Source organism: Salmo salar, chromosome 01, assembly GCF_965601325.2.
Source record: "Salmo salar chromosome 01, fSalSal1, whole genome shotgun sequence".
Taxonomy (NCBI): Eukaryota; Metazoa; Chordata; class Actinopteri; order Salmoniformes; family Salmonidae; genus Salmo; species Salmo salar.
Window position 1 is genome coordinate 50,863,554 of NC_138291.1, and position 26,584 is coordinate 50,890,137.

Sequence of the window (26,584 nt, forward strand, 5' to 3'; positions counted from 1 at the left end):
TCCTCCCGTATCATTGGCCCCGTGTTTTGGGACGTAGTTATGGACATCCGCCGGCTCTGGGAAGGGAACCCGCCCCTGCACCGCCTGTACTGTCAGGACTACTCCCGCTCCCCCTCTCCGGCGCTCGACGTCGCCGGTCTACTAAGCACCGGTCCTGGCAACCCATCTTTACGCACACCTGCATCTCATCATCAGTCACACCTGGACTTAATTACTCGCTGATGCCCTTTATATAGCACTCTTTTGTTATCAGTTATCAGGCAGTTTTGGTTATGTTTCCTTGTCAGACGTTTCTCTTGTATTGTATCGTTCTATGTTGGTTCATATTACACTCACTAACTGCACATGATTCCTGACTCCCTGCATCGACGTTACACGTATTCTAAAATGTATTAAATCATTTATTTCCCTCATCTACACACAATACCCCATATTGACGAAGGGAAAACAGGTTTTCCGTTTTTTGCCAATGTATTAAAAATTAAAAACAGAAATACCTTATTTACATAAGTATTCAGAACCTTGCTATGAGACTCGAAATTGAGCTCAGGTGTATCCTGTTTCCATTTTTCATCCTTGAGATGTTTCTACAACTTTATTGGAGTCCACCTGTGGTAAATTCAATTGATTTGACATGATTTGGAAAGGCCCACACCAGTCTATATAAGGTCCCACAGTTGACAGTGCATGTCAGAGCAAAAACCAAGCCATGAGATCGAAGGTATTCTCTGTAGAGCGACGAGACAGGATTGTGTGTGTCGAGGCACGGGCTACCAAAAAATGTCTGCGGCATTGAAGGTCCCCAAGAACTCCATCATTCTTAAATGGAAGAAGTTTGGAACCAGAGCTGGCCTAGAGCTGGCCTAGAAGTTTGGAACCTAGAGCTGGCCGCCTAGCTAAACTGAGCAATCGGGGGAGAAGGGCATTCTTCAAGAAGGTGACCAAGAACCCGATGGTCACTTTTTTTTATATATTTATTTTTCTCCTCAATTTCATGTTATTCAATTGGTAGTTACAGTCTTGTCCCATCGTTGCAACTCCTGTACGGACTTGGGAGAGGCGAAGGTCGAGAGCCAAGCGTCCTCCGAAACACAATCCAACCAAGCCGCCCTGCTTCTTGACACAATGCACGCTTAACCCAGAAGCCAGCCACACCAATGTGTCGGGGGAAACACCATACACCTGGTGACCGTGTCAGCGTGCATTGCGCCCGGCCCGCCACAGGAGTTGCTAGAGCGTGATGGGACAAGAACATCCCTGACGGCCAAACCCTCCTCTAACCCAGATGACGCCGGGCCAATTGTGCCCAGTTGTCCCCACAAGTCTCCCGGTCGCGGCTGACTGCGACAGAGCCTGGACTCGAACCAGGATCTCTAGTGGCACAGCTAGCACTGCGGTGCAACGCCTTAGACCCCTGTGCCACACGGGAGGCCCGATGGTCACTCTGACAGAGCTCCAGAGTTCCTCTGTGGAGATGGGAGAACCTTCCAGAAGGACTCCACCAATCAGGCCTTTATGGTAGAGTCTTCAGACAGAACCAACTCCTAAGAAAAAGGCACATAACAGCTCACTTGGAGTTACTAAAAGGCACCTAAAGGACTCTGAACATGAGAAACAAGGTTCTCTAGTCTGATGAATCCAAAGTTGAACTTTTGTCATTATGGGGTATTGTGTGTAGATTGATGAGAAAAACAACAATTCAACAAATATTCAAAATATGCTTTAACGTAACAAAATGTGGGAAAAGTCAAGGGGTCTGAATACTTTCTGAATGCACTGTATACTGTAAAAAAGTACTAGAAATATACACTCAGTGGCCAGTTTTTTAGGTACACCACCCCATTCACTAAAATGGTTTACTCGTACAGACAGTGAGTCACGTGGCTGTGGCTTGCTCTATAAAGTAGGCAGACCGGCATCGAGGCATTCAGTTACTGTTCGATTGAACATTAAAATGAGCAAAACGAGTGACCTAAGCGACTTTGAGCATGGTATGACGCTCAAAATCAGCTGCATTCCTGTGGGCGAAAACAGATCGTTGATGAGGGAGGTCGAAGGAGAATGGCAAGACTCATGCAAGCTCACAGGCGGGACATAAATAGGCAAATAACAGCGCAGTACAACAGTGGTGTGCAGAACGGCATCTCGGAACGCACAACTTGTCGGTCCTTGTCACGGATGGGCTATTACAGCAGATTAAGAGGCTCCAGTGGGCACACGATCACCAACACTGGACAATTGAAGCGTGGAAAAACATTGCCAGGTCCGACGAATCCCGGTTCCTGTTGCTTCATGCTGATGGCAGAGTCAGGATTTGGCGTAAACAGCATGAGTCCATGGCCCCATCCTGCCTGGTGTCAACATTACAGGCTGGTGGCGTAATGGTGTGGGGAAGTGTACCTAATAAACTGTCCACTGAGTGCATATTGTATCATCCCAGTCATAGAGTCATTTATAAAATAATCAATGTGTCTTATACTTGGGACGAATCCAATTTAACCTCTGGGGATCAATAAAGTTTATTCCTTAATTTAAACCTGTGGAAGCAGCCGAGGGCAGCCACTCCAAACTGTGCCCCTCCGGCCACGGCCCCTGCCCAGCCCTGCTTCAGCACAGCCTGCACCGCACACACAGCCTCGTGGGGGATGTAGTTAAGATGGAATGCCACCTGGACAGACACATTAACGGGATAGTTCAGTCAATAGTGGTGAATCAACAGATAAGTATTTTACCAAATGATCAATTGCTGAATTAATTAAACATAATGGACATATGGAGTCATGGATGGAGAACTATAAATGTAGAGCTTGTTAAGGGGATAGCTTTCTTGAATGACAGGACATTGATAGATTCTGATGCGGATTTTGTGTGTATGTACGTAACAAGTGTAGTTACCTTGCGTGCATGCAAGTGTGTGTGCTTGTGCTCGCATGTGTGTGTATGTGCCTGCTTGCCCACACGTGCATGTGTCACTCAACCCACCATCTCTAACATAGAGAAGAACAGTCTGTGTACAGGAGGTGGTTTCTTCGACACACACTGAGCTAGCTGAGCCAGTGATTGAACAGTCCACTCTAACAGGAAGAAGTTGGCCCTGTTCCATGACCACACAGTCCTGATGGTGCTTAGGATCTGGCAGCAGAAAACACAGTCCTCTGACCGCTGGAAGGAACCCTGGAGCAAACGGAACGCTGATAGGTTCTTTACCGCAGAGCCTGGAAGTACAGGGGTTAAAAATGAGTGAAAAAAAATATATATTATTGTGGGAATCTCAAAAATACTAAGTGCCTTAATCCTCTCATCATCTCCTTCCTGTAATTTGTTAGGAACTGAGAACACATAGGAAAATATTTTTGTGGGATTTATTTAAAAAAAAAATATATATAAAAAGTGACCATCCGGTTCTTGGTCACCTCCTTGAAGAATGCCCTTCTCCCCCCTCTGCACTGCATCTTATGACACAAGGACACAAAGCCTGAAGCAGAAGGTTAACTAGGCTCAGATAGAGACAGATATGTAAAAGTGTAAACTAGGAGCAGTGTTTCCCCTAGCTAGAAGAAGAGAGACAGACACCCCCAAAAAAGGTTCAGTCAATGAGGATTTGTTTCAAATAGAAAAACACTGGCTGGGCTGGTTAGTTATAGTGTCTATGACCACTTTCCCTACCTGGAAAAATATGTTTGTTTTGTGTTTGATATTGACTGAGAAGGGGACCGGAAATACATTCTTATGCAGCTGACAAAGTAATATCAATGTGAAAATAATCTTATGGCATACTCAAAGGTCAATTTAAGCAAAGTTATGTTTTAGTTTAGGAACCATTTATCATATTTTGCTCAATTCCATAGAGGAATGATGGTTGAACAATGAACCTAAACGGGAGAAAACAACCAAGGGAATCGAGTTACGCTCACATAGATTGATAGAAAACGAATATGTTAAGTTACATAAAAACATTGGGAAAACATCATTATCCGGACTGATAAAGTTTGGAAGCACAGCATTGTCAGAATATTCCGAGATGGTCTTAGATTTAGGAGCGGGGACATGGATATGTTTGTGGTAAATAAATATATAAGTAGTTTGTAATAAGATTAATTTTCACCTGTAATGAAAATCACATCACAGACAAATAAGATCATCCTAAAACACCCTTGTCTCAACGCTGGTGAGAGAGGTGCTCCTGTAAGTGATAGATGGGCTCTGTGTGTGTGGTGTGTGTGTGTGTGTGTGTGTGTGTGTGTGTGTGGTGTGTGTGTGTGTGGTGTGTGTGTGTGTGTGTGTGTGTGTGTGTGTGTGTGTGTGTGTGTGTGTGTGTGTGTGTGTGTGTGTGTGTGTGTGTGATAGATGGGTAGTCTATTTGTGGTGGTGTTTTATGAATGCAGTGTGTCTGTTAACAGAGTTAGGACTGCAGACTCCACTTCATCATCTTAGACATAATCACCTCATGGCTCCAGTTAACCTGAGAGGTGGAGCAAGGGAGGGGAGAAGGAGACTGTTTGGGGAGTACAAGGGAAGAGTGTGGGAAGGGGTAGAGAGTGTTTGGAGGTGGGAGGCACACAAGGTTTCCCAATAACCCACCTACATTTGTTCTTGAAAAGTGTGGGGGAAACGGGGGTGGGAGGGGGGAGAATAGAAGGAAGTGTTTTCTTACCTGTGGTGAGTGAGGGGTCAAACTTGAAGCCAGGTGGCTGAGGGTTGGTGACACAGAGAGCCACCTTCAGCTCTGACCTCCCAAACAGACACAAAGACGCTAGCAGAGATAACAGGTCCTCTACTGGACCAAACTCCTCCGCAGGCACACCCTCCTCACACCTGCCATAGTGAAAAATTGGAATTAATGGTATGGAGAGAGGGTGAAAGAGACACAGTAAAGGGTTTAGATGTAAAGTGAAAGATAAAATATTATTTGTAGCCATATATCTGTAAGCAGACAAACTGCAGAGACATAAATAGCATTGTGTTGTGGGCAGAATTGGCTTTAATCCCAAAATAAATCAAATTACATTATGTTTGTTGCACGCACTTTCATTCCAGGAAGCCTTATTTCCAAGAAATCTGGATACGTTCCCCTACTGACGCTTTCAATAAAGACAGATGTTTTCACTCTGTCCCTCTCCCTCCCACCTTCAACCACTCCCTTTCTCTCCCTCACCATCATCCTTCCTCACCCTCTCTTTCTCCCTCAATTCCCTCCCCCCATCTCCTTCTCTCTAACTCACCGGGTCATGATGGCCTCTAAGACAGTGTACCCATTGTTATTTTCAAGCTCGGTGAACAGAGCAGGGTTGAGCTGGTAGGAGTCTCTGATGAAGCTAAACACTGTGACAGCCACCTCAGCTAGGACTGGAGCTGGGGCACGATCAGTGATACGCTGCAGGTTCTGAATACAGATACGCACACAGTTCTTAGCTGAGGAGAGAGTGGAAAAATAGAATATATATACATATATATATGAGAGCGAGAGAGAGAGAGAGAGAGAGAGAGAGAGAGAGAGAGAGAGAGAGAGAAGGGGTTACAGGGTCAATGAGTCATACGTTGAGTAATTCAAAAATACACACCAGACACATTGCCTGAATGCCTCCACCCTCACCAAAACAAATCACCCATCATCACCAAAACAACTGATAATCATCACCAAAGCAAACTCCTCATCATTACCAAAACCATAGAATTAAATAAAACACTAGCACAGTATATTGATTATATTCCAGGCTGTATCACAACCAGCTGTGATTGGGAGTCCCATAGGGCTGTGCACAATTGGCCCAGGGTCGTCCGGGTTAAGGTTTGGCCGGGGTAGGCCATCATTGTAAATAAGACTTTGATCTTAACTGGCTTGCTTAGTTAAATAAAGGTTAAGTAAAAAATAAAAAATACAGTGGCACTATTAAATGCTCATTTCTGATTGGCTTGAAGGGCATTCTAAAGCGTACATTATTTTCCTCTAATGGCCGGTATATCAGCACGGTAGAATTCAATGGCTATTTCAATCTTACATGTTCATTGTTTGAGCTATTTTTGAAAGCAAAAGTTAAATTGTAAACATTGTTGACATTGTTGAATTCGATTTTCATAATAGCAAGCTAAGACTGATGGTTAGGTTAGCTAAACTAGCAAGTCTGTTTGTTTGGTTACCAAGGCAACTACTGTAGCTACTGTATCTAGTAAACTTGCTAGCTACTTCAGTGGATGTTGAACACATTTCTACCTGCAAATGAACACATTTCTTGCGGGAAATGTGTTAAATTATAGCCATGGTATAAAAAGGATATTCAACTATGGCTCTGCATTCTCTGGAAAATATGCAGCTCTGTGGAAGGTAAGTTCCGTTTCACTCCACTAGCGCGTTGCAGAACACACATTTTGCACATTCCTGACTTTCCATAGAATGCATAGCCCCTCGTTGATTATCCCTTACATATGTCCTCCATGACCAAAACAAACTGATAACGATCACCAAAACAAACCAGACAACAGTCATGTTCTGTGCTCTGGGCTGTGTATGGGAACAGCTAAGTAGATAATGAGGTCTGAGTGGATATCATGTGAATGTCTACTTCTGTGTTTGTCATGAGACCTGGGGCTCTGGTGACTGCTGCTTATCTTTACCCACGTTCCTGAGAGAGGAAAATCATCCCATCAATAAGGTGAGTGGTCTTAATGTTCTGGTGATTACTGCATCCCAGCAAACTGGGAACATTCCTATAACATTAGCTAAGATTCCCATTAAGTTCTAGTATTTTTTGTCCAACAACCACCACAGAAAATTCCTCAAAAGTTCTCGTTAGGTTTCCTATTTACGTAATAACACAATGTACCAGTAATGTTTTACCAGAAAACCAAAATTGGTTCTGTGAAAGTTCCTAGAACATTCATTAGGTCGCAGCAAATGTTCTCATAACACAAAAACTGTTCATTTGTGGTGATGATTATAGAATGTTTGTATACAACATCCGCCTAATGTTGGAAGAACGTTTCTATAACCCAATTAACCTCTAAAAATCGAAGTCGTCTAAGCTAACATACAGAATTGTTTTTAGATGGTTCAATATTTAGATGGTTCAAAATTCTATATTTTATCAAATAATAACAACAAAAAATAGATACCTAGATGGGTCCTAAAATTCAAAATCAAATAGCAAAATTATCCATAGTATTCCCATTATGTTCCATTAGATTGTGGTAACATTGCGGGGACGTGACAAGAGGTATATTTCCAAAACACAAAAACTGTCCAGTTGTGCTGACATTCAGATAATATTTGTATCAGGGTGCACAACACATTCCTTTGATGTTGCAAGAATGTTGACAGAACAGCCTTTAAAGGTTCCCAGAACATGTAATTAGGTTGTATGAACAGTGTAGGTACATTACAAGAGATATGTTCCCAAAACATAAAATATGCTCAGTTGTGATAACATTTTACTAGGCAAGTCAGATAAGAACAATTTATTATGTACAATAATAAGAACAAATTCTTAGTTACAATGATGGCCTAACGGGGAACAGTGGGTTCAGGGGCAGAGCAACATATTTTTACCTTGTCAGCCAGGGGAATTGATCCAGCAACCTTTTGGTTACTGGTCCAATGCTCTAACCACTAGGATACCTGACACCCCAGGTTGCACAGGACATTCCCTTAATGTTGTAAGAATTAAATAAGTCAGTTTTTATGATGTTCATATCATATTTGTTTTAGGTTTAATATATTATTCCATTGATGTTCACGCAATATACATTTTACCTTGTCTTGGAGGTTTGTTACTCAAAACATTTCAAGAACATTTATAAAATGTTATATTTACGTTTGACCTAATATTACCACACATTCTCCACATGCAAATTAAAGCATAAGAAGGCTGATTGGAATACATCCCCATTAATTTTCTCTCCAGATTTTTTTTCAATTTGCATTTGAGGACAGTATTGTAGGTGATATAGAGACACATGGCATTTTAATTTCATTTATAGGACATTTGAATAGAATTTAATCATACAAAGGCAACCATATTTTTTACACTTCATATGTTGATAACCTGCACATTATTTCATTCATAGGACATTTGAACAGAATTTAATCATATAAACACAACCATATATGTTACACTTATGCTGACAATCTGCACATTATTTAATTCATAGGACATTTGAACATCATTTATTCCTGCAATGTTTAACCAGGTCTTTTATCCTCTGCGCCACCAGGGACCACTCTTACATTTTCTTTTATCAGTATATAGCCATGGCAGTATGGTCAATCAGGAATTCTATGCTTCCTTTTTAGCCTTCTTAGACATAACAAACCCATCGAAATATGGTTATTCACCATCAATCACTTCACCCATCCTCTTTATATGCTGTGTACTTCTGGGCCGATATTTACAAGGTATCCAAGACTATGTGCTGATTTCGGGTTTCACTTTTGCTTTTGCTTTTCAGATCATGAAAAATAAGCCAGGGTGACCATATCAATCATCTCAAAGTAGGAATTATATAGGGTGCGTTTTTTAAAGTTGAAGAGTAAATTTTTACACAAAAAATGACCTCTGATCTGTCAGACTCACTAAACACAAATGCTTTGTTTGTAAATTATGTCTGAGTGTTGGAGTGTGCCCCTGGCTATCCATAAAAAAAAAGAAAATTGTTCCATTTGGTTTTCTTAATATTAGGATTTTTTTTATTATTCATACTTTTACTTTTGATACTTAAGTATATTTAAAACCAAAAACTTATAGACTTTTACTCAAGTAGTATTTTACTGGATCATTTTCTGCAAGGTTCTGTAAGGATGACAACTGGATACTTTTTCTACCACTGGATTTCTGACTGGATTTATACAACTGGACGAAATATACTCTTTTAGTAGAGTATATCTGAGCCTCAATTTCACTTTTTTTCAAAAGAAACATGGTTAAAGAAAATGGAGGGTTGAACCTGCAATCTTTGGATCTGCAGCCAGATCATGAACCCTCTGCGTCACAAGAGGATAGCTGTGGCCTTGTAATTAAAATGTCCCTTTTCACTTCATATGCTGTGCACTTATAACACTGTATTTTATGATTTTCTTTCTTCACCACAGATGTTGAAAGCCTTTAACTCATATTCTTGTGTTTTCATATCCTTCTTAAATACAGACTCATAATCTTCAAACTACACCACACAAAAATATAAACCCAATATGTAAAGTGTTGGTCCCATGTTTCATGAGCTGAAATAAAAGATCCCAGAAACTTTCCATATGCACAAAAATCTAATTTCTCTCAAATTTTGAGTACAAATTTGTTTACATTCCTGTTACTGAGCATTTCTCCTTTGCCAAGATAATCCATCCACCTGACAGTTAGGCATATCAAGAAGCTGATTAATTACATAGGTGCAGCTTGTGCTGAAGACAAAAGGCTAAAATGTGCAGTTTTGTCACACAACACAATGCAACAGATGTATCAAGTTTTGAGGGAGCGTGCAATTGGCATGCTAACTGCAGGAATGTCCGCAGAGCATGTGTATGGCGTCGTGTGGGCGAGCAGTTTGCTGATGTCAAGTTGTGAACAGAGTGCTCAATGGTGGTGGTGGGGTTATGGTATTGGCAGGAATAAGCTACGGACAACAAACACAATTACATTTTATCGATGGCAATTTCAATACACAGAGATACCGTGATGAGATTCTGATCCCAATGTCTTGCCATTCATCCACCAACATCACCTCATGTTTCAGCATGATAATGCACAGCCCCATGTCGCAAGGATCTGTACACAATTCCTGGAAGCTGAAAATGTCCCAGTTCTTCCATGGCCTGCATACTCACCAGACATGTCACCCATTGAGCATGTTTGGAATGCTCTGGATCGTGTACAACAGCGTGTTCCATTTCCCCCCAACATCCAGCAACTTCGCAAAGCTGTTAAAGAGGAGTAGAACAACATTCGACAGGCCACAATCAACAGTTTGATAAAGTCCATGCGAAGGAGATGTGTCATGATGCATGAGGCAAATTATGGTCATACCATAATATTGACTATTTTTCTGATCCACACCCCTACCTTCTTTTAAGGTATCTGTGACCAACAGATGCATATCTGTATTACCAGTCATGTGAAATCCATAGATTAGAGCCAGGATGCACCTCACACAAATAAACAAAAATCACCCCAAAACAAAAATAAATCCCCTAAACTAAAGGGAGGGAAGGGAGGGTGGGCCGTCTCACTCGGTTCCGGACTATACACTGTTGCCGGATACTCTGGACGGGGTACTGTTGCCGGATACTCTGGACGGGGTACTGTTGCCGGATACTCTGGACGGGGTACTGTTGCCGGATAATCTGGACGGGGCACTGTCGCCGGACACTCTGGATGGGGAACTGTCGTCGGACACTCTGGACGGGGAACTGTCGTCGGACACTCTGGACGGGGAACTGTCGTCGGACACCCTGGACGGGGAACTGTCGTCGGACACTCTGGACGGGGAACTGTCGTCGGACACTCTGGACGGGGAACTGTCGTCGGACACTCTGGACGGGGAACTGTCGTCGGACACTCTGGACGGGGAACTGTCGTCGGACACTCTGGACGGGGAACTGTCGTCGGACACTCTGGACTGAGCTGACGCACTGGAAGCCTAGTGCGTGGGGCTGGTAGTGGAGGTACCAGACTGGAGACACGCACTTTAAGGCTAGTGCGAGGAGCGGGAACAGGCTGTATAGGACTGGGCTGATGCACTGGAAGCCTAGTGCGTGGGGCTGGTAGTGGAGCTACCAGACTGGAGACACTCACTTTAAGGCTAGTGCGAGGAGCGGGAACAGGCTGAATTGGACTGGACTGACGCACTGGAGGCCTGGTGCGTGGTGCTGGTACTGGATATACCGGGCCGTGGAGGCGCACTGGCGGTCTCGATCGCACCTCCTGCACAACCCGTCCTGGCTGGATGGAACTAGTAGCCCTGCACGAGCGAAGTGCTGGCACAGGGCGAACTGGGCTGTGCAGGGGCCTGATGGTTGCCGTGCGTAGAGCAGGCGTAGGGTAGCCTGGACCTAGGAGGCACACCGGTGGCCAGATGCACTGCGCAGGCATCCTCCTTCCAGGCTGGATGCCCACTCTAGCACGGCACTTGCGAGGGGCTGGGATCACTCGCACCGGACTGTGCATGCGCATGGGCGAAATCGTGCGCACTTCCGCATACTCCGGCGCTCTCTTCTCCACCTGCTTACCATAATAAGCACGGGGAGCTGGCTTAGGTCCACTGCCTGGCCTAGGCAACCTACCCGTGTGCCCCCCTAAAAAAATTATTGGTGCTGCCTCTCGTGCTTTATCGGCACGTATATCGCTTCATACCGGCGCCTCTCTGCCTTGGCTGCTTCTATCTCCTCCGGTGGGAGACGGTAGTCCCCAGCCTGGTGCCATGGTCCAGCCCCGTCCAGAATCTCCTCCCATGTCCAATTCCCCTGATAGTCCATATAATTTTTCCATTGCTCCTTACCCCACTGCTTGGTCCTTGGTTGGTGGGAGATTCTGTCACGGTTGTCGTAGGGTTGAGACCAAGACGCAGCGGGAAAATGTACACTCATCTTCTTTTATTTATGTGAAGAAGGAAAAACACCAAAAAACATATACAAAACACAAAATGAACTTGACAGTCTTGTCAGGCACACATACCTAAACAAGAACAATCTCCCACAAAATACTAACACAAATCTATTTATAGGACCCTCAATCAGAGTCAACTAGAAAACACCTGCCTCCAATTGAGAGTCCAACCCCTAATTAACTAAACATAGAAATACAAATGACTAGACTAAACATAGAAATACATGAACATAGAACAGTGCCCAAAACCCGGAATAATAAATCAAACACCCAACTACTAACACAACCAGTCCGAACCACATAAAACAAATACCCCCTGCCACGTCCTGACCAAACTACAATAACAAATAACCCCTTTTACTGGTCAGGACGTGACAGTTGAAGCACCGTTGGCTGTGTTTACAACCTCGAGTCTTCTTGGGTATGACGCTACAAGCTTCGCACACCTGTATTTGGGGAGTTTCTCCCTTTCTTCTATGCAAATCCTCTCAAGCTTTGTCAGGTTGGTTGAGGAGCGTCGCTACACAGCTATTTTTAGGTCTCTCCAGAGATGTTCGATCGGGTTCAAGATCAGGCCCTGGACATTCAGAGACTTATCCCGAAGCCACTCCTGCGTTGTCTTGGCTGTGTGCTTATAGTCGTTGTCCTGTTGGAAGGTGAACCTTTCACCCCAGTATGAGTTCCTGAGCGCTCTGGAGCAGGTTTTCATCAAGGATCTCTCTGTACTTTGCTCCGTTCATCTTTCCTTCAATCCTGACTAGTCTCCCAGTCTCTGCCGCTGAAAAACAAACCACTGCATGATGCTGCCACCACCATGCTTCACTGTAGGGATTCTGCCAGGTTTCCTCCAGACGTGACGCTTGGCATTCAGATCAAACAGTTCAATCTTGGTTTCATCAGACCAGAGAATCTTGTTTCTCATGGTCTGAGAGTCTTTAGGTGCCTTTTGGCAAACTCTAAGTGGGCTGTCATGTGCCTTTTACTGAGGAGTGGCTTCCGTCTGGCCACTCTACCGTAAAGGCCTGATTGGTGGAGTGCTGCAGAGATGGTTGTCCTTCTGGAAGGTTCTCCCATCTCCACAGAGGAACTTTAGAGCTCTGTCAGAGTGACCATCGGGCCTTGGTCACCTCCCTGACCAAGGCCCTTCTCCCCCGATTGCTCCGTTTGTCCTGGCGGCCAGCTCTAGGAAGAGTCTTGGTGGTTCCAAACTTCTTCCATTTAAGAATGATGGAGGCCACTGTGTTATTGGCGACCTTCAATGCTGCATACATTTTTTGGTACCCTTCCCCAGATTGGTGCCTCGACAATAGCTCTACGGAGAATTCCTTCGACATAATGGCTTGGTTTTTGCTCTGACATGCACTGTCAACTGTGGGACCTTAAATAGACAGGTATGTGCCTTTCCAAATCATGTCCAATCGGTTGAATTTACCACAGGTGGACTCCAATCAAGTTGTAGAAACGTCTCAAGGATGATCAATGGAGACAGGATGCACCTGAGCTCAATTTCGAGTCTCATAGCAAAGGGTCTGAATACGTATGTAAATACGTTTTTTTTTATTTTTATTAACACACATTTTTAAGAACCTATTTTCACTTTGTCATTATGGAGTATTGTGAGTAGATTGCTGGGGAAATGTTTTTATTTAATCCATTTTAGAATAAGGCTGTAACGTAACAATATGTGGAAAAAGTCAAGGGGTCTGAATATTTCCCCGAAGGCACTGTATATACAAAAGTATGTGGACACACCTTCAAATTAGTGGATTTTACTATTTCAGCCACACCTGTTGCTGACAGGTGTATAAAATTGAGCACACAGTCATGCAATCTCCATAGACAAGCATTGGCAGTAGAATGGCCTTACTGAAGAACTTTTAACGTTTCACTGTCATAGGATGCCACCTTTCCAACAAGTCAGTTAGTCAAATCACTGCCCTGATAGAGCTTCCCTGGCCAACTGTAAATGCTGTTATTGTGAAGTGGAAACGTCTAGGAGCAACAACGGATCAGTCGCAAAGTGGTAGGCCACACAAGCTCACAGAACGGGACCGCCGAGTGCTGAAGCATGTAGCACGTAAAAATCATCTGTCCTCGGGTTGCAACACTCACTACCGAGTTCCAAACTGCCTCTGGAAGCAACGTCTGCACAAGAACTGTTCGTTGGGAGCTTAATGAAATGGTTTTCCATGACCGAGCAGCGACACAAAAGCCTAAGATCACCATGCACAAGGCCAAGCGTCGGCTGAAGTGGTGTAAAGCTCGCCACCATTGGACTCTGGAGCAGTGGAAATGCGTTCTCTGGAGTAATGAATCACACTTCACCATCTGGTGGTCCGACAGACAAATCTGGGTTTGGCGGATGCCCGGAGAACGCTACCTGCCCCAATGCATAGTACCAACTGTAAAGTTTGGTTGAGGAGGAATAATGGTCTGGGGCTGTTTTTCATGGTCTGGGGCTGTTTTTCATGGTTCGGGCTAGTTCCAGTGAAGGGAAATCTTAACGCTACAGCAAACAATGACATTCTAGACGATTCTGTGCTTCCAACTTTGAGGCAACAGTTTGGGGAAGGTCCTTTCCTGTTTCAGCATGACAATGCCCCCATGCACAATTCGAGGTCCATACAGAAATGGTTTGTCGAGATCGGTGTGGAAGAACTTGACTTCCCTGCATAGAGCCTTGATCTCAACCCCATCAAACACCTTTGGGATGAATTGGAACACCGACTGAGAGCCAGGTCTAATCGCCCAACATCAGTACCCAAACTCACTAATGCTCTTGTGGCTGAATGGAAGCAAGTCCCCGCAGCAATTTCCCAACATCTAGTGGAACGCCTTCCCAGAAGAGTGGAGGCTGTTATAGCAGCAAAGGGGGGACCAACTCCATATTAATGCCCATGATTTTGAAATTAGATGTTTGAGGAGCAGCTGTCCACATACTTTTGGTCATGTAGTGTATACTAAAAAAGAGGATGTCTTTATTTCGTTCATATTTGTAAATCCAGTCAGAAATGCAGATTTTAGACTAACTGTAAACAAAATAAAAATGTGTAAAAATGTACTGTTCCACTTAAGAAAATGCACCCAATATAATTCCTACTTTGAGATGCTTGAAATAGTCCCCCATTGCAAAAGTGATCCTAGATCAGCACTCAGTCATGGATACCTTGTAAAGATGGGCCCAGAAGTCTGCAGCATACAGTGCCTTCAGAAAGTATTCATACCCCTTGACTTATTCCACATTTAGTTGTGTTACAGCCTGAATGCAAAAAGGATTAAATAGATTGTTTTCTCACCCATCTACACATAATACCCCGTAATGACAAAGTGAATACTTTGTAGGCACACCTTTAGCAGCAATTACAGCTGTGTCTCTTTTAGGGTAAGTCTTGTAAGAGTTTTGCACATCTGGATTAAACAATATTTGCCCAGTATTGTTTTTAAAATTCTTCAAGCTCTGTCAATTTGACTGTTGATCATTGCTAGACAGCCATTTCCAAGTCTTGACATAGATTTTCAAGCTGATTTAGGTCAAAATTACAACTAGGCCACTCAGGAACATTAAATGTCATCTTGATAAGCAACTCCAGTGGAGATTATCCCCAAAAACTCCTTAGCCCTTGCCAATGACAAGCATACCCTTGATGCTGCCACCACCATGCTTGAAATGTATGTGTTGTGTTGGATTTGCCCCAAACACTTTGTATTTAGGACAAAAAATGTATTTCTTTGCCACATTTATTGCAGTATTACTTAAGTGCCTTGTTGAAAACAGGATACATGTTTTGGAATATTTTTATTCACTCTGTCATTTAGGTTAGTATTGTGGGGTAAGTACAATTTTGGTGATCCATCCTGAGTTCTCATATCACAACCATTAAACTCTATAAGTGTTTTAAAATTGGCCTCATGGTGAAATCCCTAAGCAGTTTCCTTCCTCTCCGGCAACTGAGTTAGGAAGGATGCCTGTATCTTTGTAGTGAATGGGTGTATTAATACACCATCCGAAGTGTTGTTAATAATTTCACCATGCCCAAAGGGATATTCAGCACCTGCTTTTTATATTTTTACAAATCTACCAATCGGTACCCTTCTTTGCGAGCTATTGAAAAACCTTGGTCTTTGTGGTTGAATCTGTGCTTGAAATTCACTACTCGATTAAAGGGAACTGACATAATTGTATATATGTAGGGTACAGAGATGGGGTAGTCATTCATAAATCATGTTAACCACTACTATTGAACACGGAATGAGTCCATGCAAATCTTGTGATTTGTTAAGCACATCTGAACTTATTTAGGCTTGCCATATCAAAGGGGTTGAATACTTATTGACTGAAGACATTTCAGCATAATTTTTTTATTAATTTCACACATTTTCTACAAACAAAATTCCACTTTTGATGTTATGGGGTATTGTGTGTAGGCCAGTGACACAAAATCAAAATTTAATACATTTTAAATTCAGGCTGTAACACAACAAAATGTGGAAAAAGTGAGGTGTGTGAATACTTTCTGAAAGCACTGTATAAAGAGGATGGTGAAGTGATGGTGAATAACTCAGTTACTGGTATTTTCCTGGGTTAGTTATGTCTAATAAGGTTAAAAATGAAGCATGGAATTCCTGATTGACTATACTGCCGTGGCTATATACTGAGAAAAAAACCATTAAGGGTTCAAACCTCATATGTGAAGATTGTCAACATATGAAGTGTAAAAAATATGTTTTTGTTTGTATGATTAAATGCTGTTCAAATGTCCTATGAATTAAATAATGTGCAGTTTGTCAACATACAGATGTCGGATCTTAACTTGATCATTCTTGTTGCAGAGAATTTTCTTGCTGCATGAGGAAATTCTATTGAGCCTTGTGATTCCTTGAAAATGAGCAGTTATCTTTCTCTCTGTTTTCATTCATAGAAGTTGTTGGGTAAATTGCTATAGTAGATTAGCCGCGGTAAACGCAGAAATACTTTATTTATTTTGTGACGGACTCCATCCTAGCTGGAGGGGTGCTCTCATCCTATCTACGAACATAGACAGGGCTCTAACTCCTCTAGCTCCACAATGAAATAGGGTGCAGGCCAGGCAGCAGGCTGTTAGCCAGCCTGCTAGTTTAGTGGAGTCTGCCACTAGCACAGTCAGTGTAGTCAGCTCAGCTTTCCCCATTGAGACCGTGTCTGTGCCTCGATCTAGGTTGGGCAAAATTAAAGATGGCGGTGTTCGCTTTAGCAATCTCACTAGTATAAAGACCTCCTCCATTCCTGCCATTATTGAAAGAGATTGTGATACCTCACATCTCAAAAATGGGTTACTTAATGTTAGATCCCTCACTTCCAAGGCAGTTATAGTCAATGAACTAATCACTGATCATAATCTTGATGTGATTGGCCTGACTGAAACATGGCTTAAGCCTGATGAATTTACTGTGTTAAATGAGGCCTCACCCCCTGGTTACACTAGTGACCATACCCCCCGTGCATCCGGCAAAGGCGGAGGTGTTGCTAACATTTCTGATAGCAAATTTCAATTTACAAAAAAAAAACAATGACGTTTTCGTCTTTTGAGCTTCTAGTCATGAAATCTATGCAGCCTACTCAATCACTTTTTATAGCTACTGTTTACAGGCCTCCTGGGCCATATGCAGTGTTCCTCACTGAGTTCCCTGAATTCCTATCGGATATTGTAGTCATAGCAGATAATATTCAAATTTTTGGTGACTTTAACATTCACATGGAAAAGTCCACAGACCCACTCCAAAAGGCTTTCGGAGCCATCATCGACTCAGTGGGTTTTGTCCAACATGTCTCTGGACCTACTCACTGCCACAGTCATACTCTGGACCTAGTTTTGTCCCATGGAATAAATGTTGTGGATCTTAATGTTTTTCCTCATAATCCTGGATTATCGGACCACCATTTTATTGCGTTTGCAATTGCAACAAATAATCTGCTCAGACCCCAACCAAGGAGCTTTAAAAGTCGTGCTATAAATTCGAAGACAACCCAAAGATTCCTTGATGACCTTCCAGACTCCCTCTGCCTACCCAAGGACGTCAGAAGACAAAAATCAGTTAACCACCTAACCGAGGAACTCAATTTAACCTTGCGCAATACCCTAGATGCAGTTGCACCCCTAAAAACTAAAAACATCTGTCATAAGAAACTAGCTCCCTGGTATACAGAAAATACACGAGCTCTGAAGCAAGCTACCAGAAAATTGGAACGGAAATGGCGCCACACCAAACTGGAAGTCTTCCGACTAGCTTGGAAAGACAGTACCGTGCAGTATCGAAGAGCCCTCACTGCTGCTCGATCATCCTATTTTTCCAACTTAATTGAGGAAAATAAGAACAATCCAAAATGTATTTTTGATACTGTCGCAAAGCTAACTAAAAAGCAGCATTAGCAAATGGAGGATGGCTTTCACTTCAGCAGTAATACATTTATGAACTTCTTTGAGGAAAAGATCATGATCATTAGAAAGCAAATTACGGACTCCTCTTTAAATCTGCGTATTCTTCCAAAGCTCCATTGTCCTGAGTCTGCACAACTCTGCCAGGACCTAGGATCAAGGGAGATACTAAAGTGCTTTAGTACTATATCTCTTGACACAATGATGAAAATAATCATGGCCTCTAAACCCTCAAGCTGCATACTGGACCCTATTCCAACTAAACTACTGAAAGAGCTGCTTCCTGTGCTTGGCCCTCCTATGTTGAACATAATAAACGGCTCTCTATCCACCGGATGTGTACCAAGCTCACTAAAAGTGGCAGTAATAAAGCCTCTCTTGAAAAAGCCGAATCTTGACCCAGAAATTATAAAAAACTATCGGCCTATATCGAATCTTCCATTCCTCTCAAAGATTTTTGAAAAAGCTGTTGCGCAGCAACTCACTGCCTTCCTGAAGACAAACAATGTATACGAAACGCTTCAGTCTGGTTTTAGACCCCATCATAGCACTGAGACTGCACTTGTGAAGGTGGTAAATGACCTTCTAATGACGTCAGACCGAGGCTCTGCATCTGTCTTCGTGCTCCTAGATCTTAGTGCTGCTTTTGATACCATCGATCACCACATTCTTTTGGAGAGATTGGAAACCCAAATTGGTCTACATGGACAAGTTCTGGCCTGGTTTAGATCTTATCTGTCGGAAAGATATCAGTTTGTCTCTGTGAATGGTTTGTCCTCTGACAAATCAATTGTATATTTCGGTGTTCCTCAAGGTTCCGTTTTAGGACCACTATTGTTTTCACTATATATTTTACCTCTTGGGGATGTCATTCGAAAACGTAATGTTAAATTTCACTGCTATGCGGACGACACACAGCTGTACATTTCAATGAAACATGGTGAAGCCCCAAAATTGCCCTCGCTAGAAGCCTGTGTTTCAGACATAAAGAAGTGGATGGCTGAAAACTTTCTACTTTTAACCTGTTAGGGCTAGGGGGCAGTATTGACACGGCTGGATAAAAAAACGTACCCGATTTAATCTGGTTACTACTCCTGCCCAGTAACTAGAATATGCATATAATTATTGGCTTTGGATAGAAAACACCCTAAAGTTTCTAAAACTGTTTGAATGGTGTCTGTGAGTATAACAGAACTCATATGGCAGGCAAAATCCTGAGCAGATTTCATGCAGGAAGTGGCCTGTCTCACAAGGTGTCGTTCTTCTTGTCTCTGTTTATTGAAGAGTGAGGATCTTAGCTGTCCCGTGACACTTCCTACGGCTGCCATAGGTTCTCAGAAGGCGGCAAAACACTGAATCGTGGCTTTGCAGGCTCTGGCTAGCGCGTTTGGGTAGTGTCTGGTTACAGTACTGTAGCGCGTTTGGGTAGTGACTGGTTACAGTACTGTGAGACTCAGCCTCGTGCCCGCGTCGACCGAAAGCTTTGTTTTCTTTCATCTGTTTAGCTAAATGGACATTCCCGGTCGGAATATTATCGCTTTTTTACGAGAAAAATGGCATAAAAATGGATTTTAAACAGCGGTTGACATGCTTCGAAGTACGGTAATGGAATATTTTGATTTTTTTTGTCACGAATTGCGCCATGCGCACGACCCTGATTTACCATTTCGGATAGTGTCTGGGACGCACGAACAAAACGCCGCTATTCGGATATAACGATGGATTATTTTGGACCAAACCAACATTTGTTATTGAAGTAGCAGTCCTGGGAGTGCATTCTGACGAAGACAACAAAAGGTAATCAAACTTTTATAATAGTAAATCTGATATTGGTGAGTGCTAAACTTGCCGGGTGTCTAAATAGGTAGCCCGTGATGGCTGGGTTATGTACTTAGAATATTGCAAAATGTGCTTTCACCAAAAAGCTATTTTAAAATCGGACATATCGAGTGCATAGAGGAGTTCTGTATCTATAATTCTTAAAATAATTGTTATGCTTTTTGTGAACGTTTATCATGAGTAATTTAGTAAATTGTTAGTAAATTCGCCGGAAGTTTGCGGGGGGTATGCTAGTTCTGAACGTCACATGCTAATGTAAAAAGCTGTTTTTTGATATAAATATGAACTTGATTGAACAAAACATGCATGTATTGTATAACATAATGTCCTAGGGTTGTCATCTGATGAAGATCATCAAAGGTTAGTGCTGCATTTAGCTGTCTTCTGGGTATTTGTGACATTATATGCTAGCTTGAAAAATGGGTGTCTGATTATTTCTGGCTTGGTACTCTGCTGACATAATCTAATGTTTTGCTTTCGTTGTAAAGCCTTTTTGAAATCGGACAGTGTGGTTAGATTAACGAGAGTCTTGTCTTTAAATAGCTGTAAAATAGTGATATGTTTGAGAAATTGAAGTAATAGCATTTCAAAGGTTTTGAAAATTGCGCCACAGGATTCAACTGGCTGTTACTCTGGTGGGACGAATTCGTCCCGCCTGCCCCAGAGAGGTTACACCATTTTAAAGACAAGACTCTCGTTAATCTAACCACACTGTCCGATTTCAAAAAGGCTTTACAACGAAAGCAAAACATTAGATTATGTCAGCAGAGTACCCAGCCAGAAATAATCAGACACCCATTTTTCAAGCTAGCACATAATGTCACATAAACCCAAACCACAGCTAAATGCAGCACTAACCTTTGATGATCTTCATCAGATGACAACCCTAGGACATTATGTTATACAATACTGCATGTTTTGTTCAATCAAGTTCATATTTATATCAAAAACCAGCTTTTTACATTAGCATGTGACTAGCATGTGACTAGCATTCCCACCGAACACTGCCGGTGAATTTACTAAATTACTCACGATAAACGTTCACAAAAAGCATAACAATTATTTTAAGAATTATAGATACATAACTCCTCTATGCACTCGATATGTCCGATTTTAAAATAGCTTTTCGGTGAAAGCACATTTTGCAATATTCTCAGTAGATAGCCCGGCACCACAGGGCTAGCTATTTAGACACCCAGCAAGTTTAGCACTCACCAAAGTCAGATTTACTATAAGAAAAATGTTATTACCTTTGCTGTCTTCGTCAGAATGCACTCCCAGGACTTCTACTTCAATAACAAATGTTGGTTTGGTTCAAAATAATCCATAGTTATATCCAAACAGCGGCGTTTTGTTCGTGCGTTCAAGACACTATCCGAAAGGGTAAATAAGGGTGACGAGCATGGCGCAATTCGTGACAAAAAATGTCTAAATATTCCATTACCGTACTTCGAAGCATGTCAACCGCTGTTTAAAATCAATTTTTATGCCATTTTTCTCATAAAGAAGCGATAATATTCCGACCGGGAATCTGCGTTTAGGTAAACAGACGAAAGAATATAAAGCATGGGGTCGACTCGGGCACGCGCTTAAGCCCATAGTACTCTGATCGGCCACTTGCCAAAAGCGATAATGTGTTTCAGCCAGAGGCTGCCTCGATATCGTTCAGCTTTTTCCCGGGCACTGAGAGCCTATGGGAGCCGTAGGAAGTGTCACGTTAGAGCAAAGATCCTCAGTCTTCAATAAAAAGAGCCAAGATGAAACACAACTTGTCAGACAGGCCACTTCCTGCATGGAATCTTCTCAGGTTTTGGCCTGCCATTTGAGTTCTGTTATACTCACAGACACCATTCAAACAGTTTTAGAAACTTTAGGGTATTTTCTATCCAAAGCCAATAATTATAGGCATATTCTAGTTACTTGGCAGGAGTAGTAACCAGATTAAATCGGGTACGTTTTTTTCCGGCTGTGTCAATACTGCCCCCTAGCCCTAACAGGTTAAGTATAGTCTGGCCCAGGAGTGTGAAGGTGAACGGAAAGGCTGGAGCAACGAACCACCCTTGCTGTCTCTGCTTGCCGGTTCCCCTCTCTCCACTGGGATTCTCTGCCTTTAACCCTATTACAGGGGCTGAGTCACTGGCTTACTGGTGTTCTTCCATGCCGTCCATGGGAGGGGTGCGTCACTTCAGTGGGTTGAGTCACTGACGTGGTCTTCCCCCCCCCCCCCCCCTTGGGTTGTGCCGTGGCGGAGATCTTTGTGGGCTATACTCGGCCTTGTCTTAGGACGGTAAGTTGGTGGTTGGAGACATCCCTCTAGTGGTGTGGGGCTGTGCTTTGGCAAAGTGGGTGGGGTTATATCCTGCATGTTTGGCCCTGTCCGGGGGTATAATCGGATGGGGCCACAGTGTCTTCTGATCCCTCCTGTCTCAGCCTCCAGTATTTATGCTGCAGTAGTTTATGTGTCGGGGGGCTAGGGTCAGTCTGTTACATCTGGAGTATTTCTCTTGTCTTATCCGGTGTCCTGTTTGAATTTAAATATGCTCTCTCTAATTCTCTTTCTCTCTTTCTTTCTTTCTCTCGGAGGACCTGAGCCCTAGGACCATGCCTCAGGACTACCTGGCATGATGACTCCTTGCTGTCCCCAGTCCACCTGGCCATGCTGCTGCTCCAGTTTCAACTGTTCTGCCTGCGGCTATGGAACCCTGACCTGTTCACCGGACGTGCTTGTTGCACCCTCGACAACTACTATGATTATTATTATTTGACCTTGCTGGTCATTTATGAACATTTTAACATCTTGACCATGTTCTGTTATAATATCCACCCGGCACAGCCAGAAGAGGACTGGCCACCCCTCATAGCCTGGTTCCTCTCTAGGTTTCTTCCTAGGTTTTTGGCCTTTCTAGGGAGTTTTTCCCAGGGAGTTTTTCCTAGCCACCTTGCTTCTTTCACATGCATTGCTTGCTGTTTGGGGTTTTAGGCTGGGTTTCTGTACAGCACTTTGAGATATCAGCTGATGTACGAAGGGCTATATAAATACATTTGATTTGATTTTGATTTGATTTGATTTTGTACGCAATGCTTGTCAAATAGATAAATGGCCCTTAGTCTGTTAAAAAAATTACTAAGTTGTTCCAATGACAACACCAACCAGAGGACGAACATATCTTGAAAGACTTTGGTTGCAAGCAGGACTAAGAAAGAGAGGAAGAGGCGAATAAGCCCAATGCGTTTCTATGGGCTTAATATGCAGACCTAAACTTCTCACCTGACTTCCTGCCTTTGGGACAACGACTCCCATTGTTATAGACATGAGCATCTTGTCATTATATACAGATCTTTGACTAAGGTATATGGTGGCAAAATTGCAAGATTATGTTATAATACTTCTATTGCAGCAAATGGTTGTTTTATTCAACATTATTCTTAACTATTGTGTGTGTGTTCTACTGAGGATGGGCCTCTGGGAGATAACACTGACAGGATATTTACGATGTCTTTTGGGTGATAAAACCTAAAGAGCATTCCAGAGCATGGGTTAACGTTTCTGTTCTATACCGTACCAGGGAGAGATGGTTCCAGTTTGGAGTCGGAGGGCCAGACACTGGTCTATACAATGAAAACTGTTGACACAGCAGATACTGTCTGCTATGTATTATAGGTATCTTTCATACAAATCTTAACCTTGTGACCCATTCTATATATCTGTTGTTCGTCATGTAGGTTGAAAGGGGTGTATCTTGGCTATAAAAGACCTTTGTACTTTTGTCTCACCGCTCTCAACGAATCATCAGAGACGGTGATTCGTCGACCAGACATCGCTATTGCAAAGCTCTCACTATTAAAGATTTAGTTTAAGTATAACTCTGACTTCTGTGATAAGTTTGTCTCTCCTCATTTGATAGTAAAGAAATGAACCACCACAGGTATCACTGACATCAGCTTTTAGGGAGCGGTAATGAGGGGACCTATAATGGTTGAAATTGAGATCAGCTGTGCGGGTGAATTTAGGGCATATTAATAGTTAATGAAACATCAGCCGGTGATAATCTAGTGCCATCAATGGTTGCAATAGGCCCTTTGTTAACTGATCATATTCCAATAGTCTACATTTTGTAGGCAACCCGTTAACCTATCCATTGTCACATAATGAAAGGTGTGAAAACTGATAATAGGCTACTATTTGTGTTTCCCTGGCTGAGTTGATGAGCTGATTTGGGCTATCAGATGATTGACAGATGTAGGCCTACTGTGGAACGATAAGCTTTCTTCCAGTGTGGATGCTTGCACACATTTTATATATATCATTTGCAGAGGTGGGTAGAGTACTGAAAATCTGTACTGAAGTAAAAGTACTATTACTTAGATTGAAATGAACTCAAGTAAAAGTAGTCCGCTTAAGAAACTACTCAAGTAAGAGTAAAAAAGTATACGATCAGAAAACTACTTAATAACCTGTTTGGGATAGGGGGTGGTATTTTCACGTCCGGAGGAAAAGCATACCCAAAGTAAACTGCCTGCTACTCAGGCCCAGAAGCTAGGGTAGGCATATAATTGGTAGATTTGGATAGAAAACACTCTAAAGTTTCTACAACTGCTAAAATAATGTCTGTGAGTATTACACAATTTATTTGGCAGGCGAAACCCCGAGGACAAACCATCCAGGAATGTTTTTGTTGTTGAGGCGACTCTGTTTTCAATTGATTTTCTATGGGAACCTAGATTTCTGTGGCACTTGGTTGCAGTTCCTATTGCTTCCACTAGATGTCAACAGTCTTTAGAAATTGGTAGATGTTTTTCTTTAGCGAAATGAAGAAGTACGGCTATTCAGAACGAGGTTCCAGCCTTGTGCTCTCTACTGTTTTCATGTGTGCTCCAGGTCACGCGCTTCATGTTGTTTTTATCCGATATTGAACACAGTTTATCCCGTCTTAAATTGTATTGATTATTTATGTTTTAAAATTCCTAATGTTGGATTAGGAAAGTTGTTTGAAATGTTTGGACAGCGTTTACAGGTAACTTATTAGATATTTTGTAGTCATGCTGGGGGAGTTGGAACCGGTGTTTTTCTGAATCAAACGCGCCAAATACATGAACATTTTGGAGATAAAACGACGGAATTAATTAAACAAAAGGACCATTTGTGATGTTTATGGGACATATTGGAGTGCCAACAGAAGAAGTTCTTCAAAGGCATGAATTATATCATTATTTCTGAGTTTTGTGTCGCGCCTGGCGGGTTGAAATGTGATTGTCTTGTCATATGTGTTTGTTTGATGGGGTGCTGTCCTCAGATAATCGCATGGCTTGCTTTCGCTGTAAAGCCTTTTTGAAATCTGACACGGTGGCTAGATTAACAAGAAGTTATGCTTTAATTTGCTGTATTGCACTTGTGAATGTATGAAAGTTAAATATTTAGAATACATTTTTTTGTATTTCGCGCTCTGCAATTTCACCGGATGTTGTGGAAACGTTCCGCTAGCGGAACCCCTAGCCATATTAAGTACTAGTTACACATTTAGTTTGGTAATTGTTTACAACTTCTGGTAAACTGTAAGAACCCATGAACAAAAATATCCTGCGCTTCACTTCAAGAGCCTTGGTGGAGATACAGGGTTTAACGAACAACTTTGAGAGCTGTGATGGAAATGTTGAATTTCCACGACAGAGCCAATTGATTTAAGAGTTTTGATGACAAGCAATTTTGAATACATTTCATTGGTCCAGGGGTCATGAAATGTTCATACAGACGTGCCATAAATGTAAAACTTGAAAAGGGGAACCAATAGTATACATTCATGCAAAAAAATGTAAATCATCAAATGTGGAGTTGTGAGGTTTTCATCCGACAGTGACGATATAATAATATAAATCTATGTAACTGAAGTTATTTGGTAAAATGTAATGGAGTAAAAATGTCCTTTAGAAATTACTTGAGTAAGAGCACTCAGTACAACCCACAGAGCGTAACTAGTACTAGTTCCACACAAAAAAATCTTATGGTAGTGAGTTAGATTCGAACCCATGCCGACTCTGGCATATGAGTGTGAGGGTCACCAGCTGTAACCGGTGGACCACACAGGCACTGAAGAAACCAACACCTTACTCAGCCTATTGGTTGCAATGAAAATATAATAAAACAATTTATACAAATAAAAACAATTCCCCTAATGAAAAATACATGTACCCCCTACAAATATGTAAATGTATTATAATCCACATGAGACGCACTGTAGCCTGCACGTAGCCTAAATAGGCTACTTGAACTAACGCCCAGTGGACCTGCAGTCTAAGTTATTGTAAAGCCTACAAACACCATACACCATTCCCCAGTTGCCCCCCCCAGGCAATTCTAAATATTCAATATTCATTAAATCCTCCTGCTGCTGCATTATTTTCCTTCTGTGACAAAAAAGGTCAAATTAAGATCTGACATCAGTATGAAGTGTAAGAAAATATGGTTGCATTTGTATGATTAAATGCTATTCGAATGTTCTATGAATTAAATTAAAATGCCATGTGTCCCTATATCATCGACAATACATTCCTCAAATTTGAATTACTATTAAATATGGAGAGAAACATATTTTGGGGAGGCATTCCAATTTGCTTTCTTATACTTTATGGAGCAACAAATTCGCATGCTGAGAATGTTGTGGTTATACAGATGTTTGATCTTAATTGAGCCAGTTTGCTACAGCAGGAAAATCATCCTGTGGCAACAGGAAATGTCAATTTTTATGT

The 26,584-nt window shown here is 42.2% G+C and overlaps 1 protein-coding gene across 4 annotated transcripts in view; it reads right to left on the minus strand.

Moving 5' to 3' along the window:
- Positions 1 to 26,584, minus strand: part of wdfy4 (WDFY family member 4) — a 201,406-nt gene that overhangs the window by 167,454 nt on the left and 7,368 nt on the right. For all 4 annotated transcript variants that reach the window (XM_014198734.3, XM_014198716.3, XM_014198725.3 and 1 more), the window contains exons 7-10: positions 5,223 to 5,412; positions 4,655 to 4,815; positions 2,983 to 3,215; positions 2,538 to 2,668 (exon numbers count right to left, since the gene is read on the minus strand). In XM_014198734.3, coding sequence (XP_014054209.3) covers positions 2,538 to 2,668; positions 2,983 to 3,215; positions 4,655 to 4,815; positions 5,223 to 5,412 — 715 coding nt within the window. The remainder of the gene's footprint in view (positions 1 to 2,537; positions 2,669 to 2,982; positions 3,216 to 4,654; positions 4,816 to 5,222; positions 5,413 to 26,584) is intronic.